Consider the following 11,761-nt stretch of genomic DNA (forward strand, 5'->3'; position numbering starts at 1 on the left):
AAAATTCCAGGCAGAGGTAACAGCAAATACAAAGGCCCTGAGGCAGGAAAGAGTTCCGTTATCTAAGGGACAGACAAGGTCAACATAAGGAGGACGGTATGACGAGGTGAGGATTATTAAACCCACTTTAGAGAATAAAAAGCTGCCCAAGTTAACCCAGCTAATCATCAGAGGGCTCGGATGCAAATCTGAGTGTCTTGAGATCAGAGGCCAGGCCCTTTCTCGCCTCTGTGCAATTGCCAGGATCTGAACTGGAAAGGGGCTGCTGCGCAGGAACCTTTGAGACCAAGAGCAGATGTCTCCCAAACCTAATTTGCCCTTTTCACTTCTAAACAGGTTCATCATGAGCTTCAGGGGAATTCTGTACCCTTCTGGAATTGAATGGAAATTTTATGTGTGCATTGTTCTGGAACAAGAAGCCATCGCTTACACCAGATCCTCTAAAACGTCTTCCTCCCCTCCAAAAATTAAAATTAAAAAAATTCCAAGATACTCAGGCTTTCCAGAGGATAGCAAAGTAATAATCAGGACAGGTACCATGAACTTGACCATCTCTAGATCCCCTGGGCTTCTCCTGAATGCCAAAACCCATGAAAATCTAGCCCCAAAGCCAAAGACACTTCTCCCCTAGGCAGCCTTTCTCAGAGCATGCAGCAGAGACCATGATTTTTAGAGGTCTCCCTGTCTGGACAAGGAGTCTTCAAGGTGCGGTTCCCTCGCTCCAGGGTCCAGGGACTGCAGAAGATGATTTGCCAGCGGGGGAGGAAATATGAGAATCTCTATATATGGTCTTTAAAATGAGAAATCTATTTGATACATGTGTTGATGCTGGTGTCCTCCATTGGAATGCCCCCATCAGGTGGTGAGAATCAGGAATCTTGGACCAAATGAGGCAGAAGCCTGTATTGCAGTTGTGCACCTCTAAAGGGGATAGGCAGATAAATTATCTATTATTTTAATGTGTTTTTTTATCAACTTCAAAAAGAGGAAGGGAGAGATAGAGAGGGATAGACACATCAATAATAAGAGAGAATCACTGATCAGCTGCCTCCTGAGCGCCCCCTAGTGGGAATCAAGCTCGAAACCCAGGCATATGCTCTGATTAAAAGTCAAACAGTGACCTCCTGGTTCACAGATTGACATTGATGCTCAACCATGGAGCCACACCAGCTGGGCCAAATTATAGAGTTTTAACTAAGCTAACCATCAGTAAGGAGACATGTCACTTTAAAACATCCCTCTTAACAAAACAAGCCTGAAAAAAAAATACTGAGAAAGCAAAGTACAAGAAAACAATAGAGTTGACTCTCCCCCGCTTGTCAACAGCTTCTCACAGGGTTAAAATAATGATGGTTTATTCAGATCAACATGAAGTCAGCCCAAAATAATTAAAACTCTCATGAGGAATAATCAAAATGTGGATTTATTTATTAATGATGAACATCCTCCATGTGTATCATGCTCTGAGATTGTAGCTAATGACTGCAGGAAGTCATCATGATTAGTGACAAATTTAAAATTTATTTCACCTTCAGCTTAGTTTAAAATCTCTGTCCTTCATATACTTTATAATACACCTAATAATTATTCACTGGTATGTGTATAGGTAAAACAAATGTGGCATATACTGGGGTGCATGCTACAAAAAATGTTATAAATAGGGATGTGTCAAAAATTTTAATGAATTACACAATGGCAAGAACCAACCATGGGCTGCAAGCCGAATTCTCAAACATTTGGCATTTATTTGTGGCACAGAGTGTGGGTGCTTTTCAAACTTTAATGTACATTAGTATTACCTAGGGATCTTGTTCAAATGCAGATTATGTTTCAATAAATCAAAGCAGGAGCTGAGATTCTGCTCAGGCTCCCAGGTGATGGAAATGCTGCTGGTCCACAGGCCACACTCCAAGTAGCAAGATCCTAAAGGTACTGGAGTGGTAAATTGTATGGTCAACATAACTGGACCCTGGGGTGCCCAAATGTTTGGTCAAACTTTATTCTGGATGTGTCTGAGAGTGTGCCTTTGCATGGGATTAACATTTAAATTGGTAGACCGAGTCAAGCAGATTGTCCTCCATAATGTACCCAATCAGTCTTACCCAATCAGTTGAAGGCATGAATAGAACAAAAGGCTGGGCCCTACAGAGTAAGAGAGAATGTTCCCATCTCATGAGCTCCAGTTTGAGACTAGGCTCCTCCTGGGACTACAGCAGCCTGCTGGCCTTCAGACTCAAACCGTTGGGGACCTTTGCTCTTCAGATTTTGGATTTGTCAATGGCAATTCCATATAAGAAATATCTTTATGTATAAGTACTGTAGGTTGTGTTTCTTTGGGGAACCCTGGCTAATTAATACAGGTACCTTGTGGGAGAAACTACAACAGAACAATTATGTTGAAATATTGCCATGTTTGAGGTCAACGTTGATTGAATATTGGCAATTTCATGAGGTTCAGCTTAGTATCAATTTACTTGTAGATTTACGTGTGTGACTTGTCTCCTGCCATTTGATTGTTAGCTCTGTGGGGGGCAGGGATTGTGTCTGAACTGTTAACTATTCTATGATAGCTCTCAACACAGTGGTGTGTATACCATAGGTACTTAATAAACACTATTGAATATATGAATAAGAAAATGGATGGATGGATGCCGAAACCAACTTGGCTCAATGGATAGAGCGTCGGTCTGCAGACTGAAAGGTTTCAGGTTCGATTCTGGTCAAGGGCACATACCTTGGTTGTGGGCACATCCCCAGTGGGAGGTGTGCGGGAGGCAGCTGATGTTTCTCTCTCATCAATGTTTCTAACTCTATCTCTCTCAATTCCTCTCTGTAAAAATCAATAAAAATATATTTAAAAGAAAATGGATGGATGAATGAATGAATGAGAACTACTTTCTTATGTCATGTAAACCAGGACATTTAGAAACCAGAGCCCCTATGCACCAGATACTGTTCTAGACACTCAGCATGGGCCAGTGAAAAGACTGTTAGTGTCCTTGCACTCCTTATGAAGAGTAATGGAAGGACAGATAATAAACTAGTAAAACAGTAAATTAGTAATTTTAGACCATAATGTGAAACAAAGCAAGTAACACTGAAGGGTGGGCAGCAGGGGTGAGGGACAGCAGTAACTAAGCCTGGATGGTCGAGACAGCTTCTCAAAGATGACATCTGAGCTGAGACCTGAACAATCAGGAGGAGCCAGCCATGTGAAGTCCAACAGATAGAGAATTTGAGCCGAGCCAAAGTGGCAATGAGCTTGGCCTATTTAAGGAGCAACAATAACCAAAAAAAATGCTGCATCTCTCTTCTTTTCAATTGCAGTGGAACGGAGCTCAGAGTCCTAGCTTCTTGCTTCATAGCTTCAAGGGGGTCTTTAGGGTCTAAATTATATTCTGACACTTAAGTACTTGAAGAGGATTCCTGCGTATTTCCCCTTGCTCCAGAAGCATCTTTTTTTTTTTTTTTTCAAGAATGCAAGAGCCATTCTTGAAAAATAATGAGATAACTTTCTGGAATAGTGGTTACACACTGTAGACATTTGTCAAAGCTCATCCAACTATCAACTTAAAGTGTGTGCATGTTATTGTGTCGACTTTACCCCAAGGATGGTGATTTTAAAATGCAAGAACTTAGTGCCCAAAGAGAAGCAACCATGTCCTGCAAGGAAAAATAACTTGAGAGACTTTTATGTGATCAACAGTATGTGCATGGATGGCCTTCCCCAGCCTGGGGAAGAAGGGAGAGTTGAAGGAAAGTTAGAAGAAGAGAGAAAAGTCAAGGGAAGAAGGGACATTTATTACTTGATGCCATTTCTTTGCAAGAGACTTCAGCTCTTCTGAAGCATGTTTGAAATATACACAGGACACTATGATCTGTACTTGGATTTCTGATTCTGTTTGAAGGGAGGCAAAATAATGCCATGTGTTCCCCACTGGTTTCAAGTGTAGAGAGCTTCAAACACGCGTTCCTGCCCCCAAGGTCACTTCTCATCAGTACCTCCTCCAAGAGCACTGGCCCTGCCAAGGGCACACGTAGAACACATTGCTAGTCTTGATCTTACAGTGGCTCCTTGAACTGGCTCCGATGCATGTTTGGGATCTGCAGAGCATCGAGTACTTCTTTATGATCTGAGAAGCCTGAAGTCCTGCATGTCTGTGCTCTAAGGCAGTACAGCCCAATGGTCAAGGACCTGTGCTCTGACCGCACACTGAGTTTGAATTCCAATCCAACCCAGCCATGCACCAGAGGCTTGTTCACCCTCTTGGAAAGCAATCTTTGAGTCTTAAAAGGCAGATCACCATAGGGCCTACCTCCCTGGGGAGCGACGTGAAAGTGAATGAGAATTTGCACACAAGCTTATGGCAAAATAGCAAAGCCAGGTATTTCAAAAACGGCAAGGGTTCAACATTACATAGGTCCTAGACCAACAATTTGCAATGCATTTTTGTAGTTGTAGGTAGATCTTCTCTCCTATTCTGAACCTGCCCCCCTCCTGCTAAGATTAAATACAAATATGGAGAATTTTCAAGACTTGGCCAGTGTCACTCAGCTAAATAGATATAGCAGAGCAAAGGCAAGAACTGAGTTCCAGACTACAACATTATCTCTTTCAGTAAACAAGAGATAGAAAACTCCAAGCCCTAGCAGGTTTGGCTCAGTGGAAAGAGTGTCTGTCAGCCTATGGACTGAAAGGTCCTGGGTTTGATTCCCGTCAAGGGCACGTACCCAGTTTGCAGGCTCGATCCCCAGTAGGGGGCATGCAGAAGGCAACTGATCAATGATTCTCATCATTGTTGTTTCTATCTCTCTCTCTCCTTTCCTCTCTGAAATCAATAAAAATATATTTAAAAAAAATACCAAACTCCAATAATAAGAATGATTATAGAAGGGTAATAGTCACTCAGTAGTGACCATATGGACAGGCCCTGTGCTTTCCAAACCTGGTCTCAATGAATCCTCACCCAAACCTATTACATAAAGATTATAATTATCTCATTTTATAGTCAAGAACCTGAGACTCAGAGAAGTCAAGTAACTTTCTCAAGGTCACACAGCTAGTAAGTGGCCAAGCTGGGATTGAACCTGGGAGCCATCTGACTTAAGCCATGCTGTTAAGATTGGTTTCCAGGGACTGCAGGTCACATCACTAAGTGAACTGGGTGGGCGTGGCTACTGAGGTGAACTGGAGACTTTCCTAAATGGGACAATCACCACTCAGCAGCAACCAATAGTTGCCATGGGAACATGCACATCCAGAATGGCCAGACCTACCAATTTCTCAATCTGGATTTCTGTGTGAAATGTCCGGGGTTTTAAACATTGAAAATTGGTTCTAAGTTGGTTTTAAAACAACCTATATACTAGAGACTAAAGAGATTTTGCAGTCAGTTCAATGAGTCTTGACTGGATCGTGGTTTGAAACACCAAATTCTAGAAGACATATTTTAGTATGACTGGGAACATTTTAATATGATTGGATATTTGATGATATTATGAAACTTTTTTTGTTTTGCTTGGATGTGATTACTGGAATTGTTATGTAAAAAAAAAAAAAATGTCTTTTTCCTTAGGAGATCCATGATGAAATATTTAGGGACAAAGTACCTCATTGCAACTTATTTTCAGATGCTTCAGCCATAAAACAAAGGGGAAAGAAGGGATGGAGAGAGAGAAGGAATAAGGAAGAAATATTTGAAGAGAAAGAGATTAACAATAAAGCGAATATGACAAAATACTAATAAGTGTTTAGTCTAGATTAGTAGTTCTCAGTCATGAGTCTGCCCCTACATGACATTTGACTATGTCTGAGGGTGTGTTTTCCTCTCATGACTGGGCTGTGCAGTGGATGCTACTGGCATCTAGTGGGTAGAGTCCAAGGATGCTGCCAAACATCCTGCAGGGCACAGAACAGCCCCCAACAAAGAATTATCCAGCCCCAAGTGCCGGTTGTGCCCAGAATGAGAAACCTGGTCTAGATAAAGGGTCTACTGAAGTTCCTTTTGATTCATTTTTCAAGTTTTTGTAGGTTTAAAATGTTTCACAATTAAAAAAAAAAACTTTAAAAATATATAAGTACATACATAGAAATATTTTGCAGACCAAACAAAACATGTCTGCATGGTTGGGTAACCAGAGCTGGCCATTTGCAGCCACTTTTTCCACTAAATAGTGGTTGAATGTAGCTGCTGTTACAGCTGCTGAATGAGCTCTGTATGGTTCTTACAAAATCGAGTGCGAAGCACCCCTCCTGAAATTACTATCTTTTTCCTGTTTCCAGTCCTAATGAGCCCAGAAGCAAGCAGGCAGTGTGCCCAGGCAGGACTACGGGCCTAAAAACTGACATCACAGATGCCTTTTCTGGGAAAACACAAGCGTGCTGGCCACCAAGAGCAGTTTGTGACATGGGAGCAGTAATATGCTCTAGTCTTTGAAGGGGAGGTTCTTATAGATAAGATGAGAACAAATCCCTCATCTCAGTGACCCTCACAGCCCGAGACAGAACTAATTAAGAGGCTGTGGCCAGCACATTAATTTCACCTGGAAGCCACCTGCTGGTGCCAAGCCTGGCATGTCCGCCCCACCCAAGCATCCCTGAGCCCCTGCAAGCTAATGAGTCCATGGCTGGGACTAAAAACGATTCCCTGAATAAGCAGCCCAAGGTGCATCTGGAGGGGACTTGGGGCAGCCTCAGCACCACAGAAATACATATTAAAACTACATACATGCAGAAAACAAGCAACAAAACGCAAATAAGGGAGTCACCTTTGATTGATTCATTTATCCCAGCCTTGTAAAAATACTAGTCTTCCTAAACCCAAGAACAATCATTCTCAAAGTTGTTAAATGCAAATTTTGGGGAGCCCATCCCAGACCTCTTGATTCAGACTCTCTGGATATAGACCTCAAGAATGTGCATTTTAGGAAGCTCCCTCCAACTCTGATGCTCACCCCAACAGAAAACATCTGTCCCGGACACAGTGGAAACCGGGGGAGTAGACGCTGCACCATTTTGTAGCTGTGTGACCTTGGGCAAGCCACCCAACTTTGTAAGAGGGAATTAGAATAGCACCTGTCTCACAGGATAATTGTGAGAACTATAGGGATGTTTGCACACACACACACACACACACACACACACACACACATCCTAGAGCAGTGCTGGACACTCAGAGCCCTGAACTGCACTGAGCAAATGTGATTGCCTATTCCTTAGCAGTGATTGGCAGAGCACTGTAAAACCCCGAGTGCTTTACCAATGTACAGACATTCAGGTCTTTACCCTAAAGGTTTTGGCTAGGGGAGGCCCAAGGTAGAGATTTTTTTTTTTTTAAATAGCATTCCAGGTGAACCTAAACAGCAGCCAAGGTTGAAAACCACACCTGGGAAGCTGCCAGGGGATAAAAAAAATCAACTCTTTCTCTTCAGGTGTATGCACTTGCTCTCCATTCTGGAATTCCCAAAATGCATATCTCACCAGGAGAGCCTATAGTCAGGCTGTTACAGAAGACGGGGTACCCCCGGATCCCACCTTCTAGCAGACTTTTCCTGATACTAGCAGAAGAACGTGGCAGCTACACTCTGAGCTGGAGTGATCCTTTGGCCCCCTAGTAGAGCTGCAAAGGTGCTGGGCAAGGAAGTTGAGTCCCTGCTGGGCTCTAAGGTGCCTGGTTTCCACAGGAAAACCCGGATCAAAGAGGGGCTGAAGCCAGGGTCACTTTCTCCCATAGGTACCTAAAGGTTAGCTCTCCTCCCACTTTGCCTCCTCCCGTTACCTCTCCACCCACCCCTCTCCCTCCTCCCCAACCCCCCTACCCCCCAACACTGAGGAGGGCTTCTTTCAGCGCAGGTTTGCAAGGAAAGGGCTCGGTGAAGATTTCAGCAGAGGAATTAACCCGCATCTGCAAGGCAGCCTACCTATGCCTGGGAGAATCTCACCCTACCAAGGCGACAGGGCTGCCGCAGTCCTGCCTGCGTACCTCACCCTCACCTTAGCGCAGACCTCAGAATGCACCGCGATGGCGGGCACCGCAGGGAGTGAGACCACCCGGCCCATGGGGCTGGGGACCGGGCACCTTGGGGTGGCAGGAGGTGGGCGGGGCCAGCGCTTTACTCTTTGGGGAGGTCAGCATCCCCTCCAAGCTTACTTCCCTTCCTCAAGCCCTCTCACCACACCTCCCTGCGGACCCAACCCGAGAGGAACTTCACTTCTCCACCTCCCCGCGCCCCATCCCCCCTCCCCCTGCAAAGTCCTCCCCTCTGGAAGAAAAAATAGAAGTCATGGGATACTATTCGTACAAATAGGAAATAATTACTAGTGAGGTGGTGATGCTCCTTCTCCTATTTTGTTTTTTTCTGGGGCTCTTTGTTCAGATTTTTTTAGGCAGGCTCCCCAGCGCATGCATACACACGGGCACACAGAGGCCCCCGGCGGAGGTGTGGGGTGTGCGTGTGTGTGCATGTGTCTGTGTGCAGAGGGGAGGAGGGGGGATAGAGACGGAGATGCATGGCAACTCCGTTACCCACACTCGGAAAGAGGACAGAGCGTGCGCCCAGCCATCCATCCAGCAGTGCGCAGGCCGCCTGGCGCTCTCCAACCCCACCTGCTGGGACCTCACACCAACCCCCGGGCTCTCCCGGGGACCGGGCAGCTGCGTCCTCACCTCCAAAGTTACTGGGCTGTGCGAGTCCATGTAAACACTTATAAAACAAGCAAAAGGCAAATAGCTCCATTAATCCCCCCAATGCCTCCTTCCATCTGCTGCGACTTTCCTCGTGCTGGGACTTGCATAACGATGGAGGCAAACGGGAAAGTTGGCGAACCGGGGTGTCAGGGAGGGGGTGGGGGGTAGTATCCAGGCGGGGCGGGGGCTCTGGCCTTTGAAGTCCATGCCAGCCGGGCTATGGGTCCAGGGGGAGGTGGCGACAGTAAAGCGGAGCCAGGGAGTTGGGGAGGGGAGAGGGGAGACCATAGAGGCAGGCAGCAAGTTCCCAATGCCAAGGACCTTGCAGCTCAGCTCGGGAAAGCGAGGCGGCCGCCCCGAGCGAGGCTTTTGTTCTCGCCCTCCCCGGGCTCTCCGCCCGCCTCGCCTCCTCTCCGCGAGCCGCACTAGTGGCAGGCGGCACACACAGCTTCCCCTCCTCCTTCTCCTCCTCCTCCCCTCACACACGCGAGCTCCTGCTCTCTCACACACACACCCCTTCCCTTTCTCTCGGCTCGCCCGCCGGCCCCTGCTTGTCTTGGCTATAGTGTTTGGAACCCCAGAGTGGACCGCTCCCCAAAACCAGAGACTTGGAGGCCAAGGGCTCCCAGCGGTGTGCCTAAGGTCCGCGGCAACCTTATGCTCGGGGAGGGGGTGCGGCAAGGCAGGGAGGGGAGGGAGAGACCCCCCCCTCAATACACACACATACACACACACACACACACACACACACACACACACGCTCCTGTGCACACCTGTGCGGAGCCCAGCTCCCCCTCTCCGAATGGAAGTTGGCTCCCGGGTGGCATCCCTCAGCAAAGAGCCTGGAGGGGGAGGGGGGGGAGGTTTGAGCCATTGCTTAGGGAAGGTGGAAGGGGAGAGAAGGGAGCACGGGGCTGGGAGGGGAGAGCGAGGGGAGGAGGGTAGCCCACCTGGACATGTGCTCCCTCTGGGGCCGGTGCGCCTTCTCCAGCCCCAGCTTGGTGAAGATGCCCACGAGCACCATGACGGCCACCACCCCGCAGATGATGTACACGATGAGGTTGGTCTTGTCCTTGGTGGGGTCGTGCAGGGGGTCGTCCTTGCGCGCGGGCGGCTTGCCGGTGTTGAGCCACAGCGGGGTGTCGTAGTTGGTGCAGGTGCTCTGGTTCAGGCGCCGCTTCTTGAAGGTGCAGCAGAACCGGAAGCCACAAGTCCCGCAGCAGAAGATGAAGTCGCCCGAGCTGCAGTTGAACGGCGGGTCCCACTGGCCCATGACATCGAAGTAGCCCCGGCAGGAGTCCGGCGTGGGCGCCCGGGTCGGGGGCGCGTCCGAGACACCCTCGCCCGCCTCCCCGGAGACGGCGGCCCCGGAGCGGTTGCCCCCCGTCAGCAGCAGCACGCCGCCCAGCTGCGCCAGCTGCCCGTGCCCCGCCGCCCGCTCCTGCGCCCGGCACACGCGGGCGCACAGCTCGGTTAGGAAGCAGCCGAGGAGCAGCCGGAGGACGCGGCGCATCGTGTCGTCTCCCGGCCCGGGCTCGGCCGTGGGGCCGCCGCGGGAGCCGCTGCTGCAGCCGCCTCTCGAAGCGCGGCCGAAGCTGCCGGGGCTGCTGCCGGGGGCCGGGAGCCGCCGCGGGCCGCACATGCAGGGAGCGGCGCGGGGCGCTCGGGGGTCGGCGGCCACGGCGCTCGGCTCAGCAGCCCGTGTTCGCCTCCAGCGCGCCGCGCGCCCAGGGGCTGGCCGGGGAGGAGCGCGCGGGGCCGGGCGGGGAGGAGGGGGGAGCGGGGGCAAGCGCGGGGTGCAGGTCCGGCTGGCTGCGGGAGAGGCGGGGGCCGGAGCGCAGGGGAGAGAGAGTCAGCCCGCCCGCGCCTCCCCTCGGCCGGCGGCTCTGGACTCGCTGCCCCGAGCCCGCTCGCAGGATCCCTCTCACCTCCTCGGCTCGCCAAGTGCGCCGGAGAGAGCGAAGCGACACTTGTGGAATGAAGGGAGGCCGGGAAGGAGGGAGGAGGGGGAGGAGGGCGGGCAGAGGAGGCGCGGGGTGGGGAGGCGGGCGCGAGCGCGAGAGGGGCGGGGGCGCGGGAGAGGTGACTCGGGCGGGCGGGCGGGAGGGAGCGAGTTGGGGGCGTGCGGCACCGAGCCCGGCTGGCGGGCGGGCGGGCGGGGAGAAGGGAGTTTCGCAGCCGCTGCAGGAACAGCTCGGGGTTCCGGGCAGGTGCAGGAGGACAGTGGGACCCCCGCGCCCTCTCCGGGCTGGAGGCGCGGCTCAGACCTGTTCCCGGTGCAGAAGCGGCTCCGCCCCTTGCTTTTTTCTGGGATGCCGGCGGCACCGGAGCTGCCGATCGAATCTGCCCAGCGGGGAAAGGGTGCCTCGGAGGCGCTAGGGACAGGCTAGGTGGCTGACACTCCCAACAGAGACTCGGTCTGAGCGGGATCGCCCCTCCCAGGTGCGCGGGGCCGCTGTGCCCTTCCTGCTCCAGCCAGACACGCCATCGGATGGCCCAACTCCTAAGGCGGAGGTGAGGACCGCGGCCGAGCTGGGGAGGCGGTGTGGCAAGCCCCTGGGCCCGGAGTAAGACCCCGGGAGAAGGACTTGGGCTAAACTAAAGTCAAAGACACAGCCGACAAGACAGAAGCTATAGCATTTCTCGGAAGGTCTTTCCTTGGGACTCTCCCAGGCCCCCGTACCTGCCACTTGGCTATCCCTCCCTCCTCCCCCTCCCCCAGTAGAGTTCCCTGCGCTCCACAGGAGGGCTCACAGCAGCTCAGCCTCGGTGCGCCCAGATCCGGAGCAGTGCAAGGCCCGTCTACCCAATGTTCGCCTCCCTCCCGGACCTGGAACCCGCGCACCGGTCTCCAGACTCCACTGGCCCCATCCCACCAAGCCCCGGCCACACCACACCCCGTCCTCCTCACCCAGGGCTGCGGAGCTGGCCTTGCTCCTGGGCTTCCAGCCTTGCGTCGCCCTCTCTCAACTCGGCCAATTCCAGCCATCGTCAGCCCTCTCCCATTTCTCTCACTTCTCCTCTCCTCTGCTTGAATTTGACTCCAGTAGCCTCCGAAACAGCATTTGTACCAA

The 11,761-nt window shown here is 50.9% G+C and overlaps 1 protein-coding gene across 2 annotated transcripts in view; it reads right to left on the reverse strand.

Annotated features, from left to right (window-relative positions):
- The window catches only part of SHISA9 (shisa family member 9), a 281,342-nt gene extending 269,982 nt beyond the window's left edge, over positions 1–11,360 (reverse strand). For both annotated transcript variants that reach the window (XM_084881142.1, XM_084881141.1), the window contains exon 1: positions 9,638–11,360. In XM_084881142.1, the coding sequence (XP_084737268.1) occupies positions 9,638–10,329 (692 nt within the window). In that variant the 5' untranslated portion in view covers positions 10,330–11,360. The remainder of the gene's footprint in view (positions 1–9,637) is intronic.
- Between the last annotated feature and the right edge of the window lie 401 nt (positions 11,361–11,761).

This window comes from Pipistrellus hanaki (genome assembly GCF_964339955.1).
Source record: "Pipistrellus hanaki genome assembly, chromosome: 4".
NCBI lineage: Eukaryota > Metazoa > Chordata > Mammalia > Chiroptera > Vespertilionidae > Pipistrellus > Pipistrellus hanaki.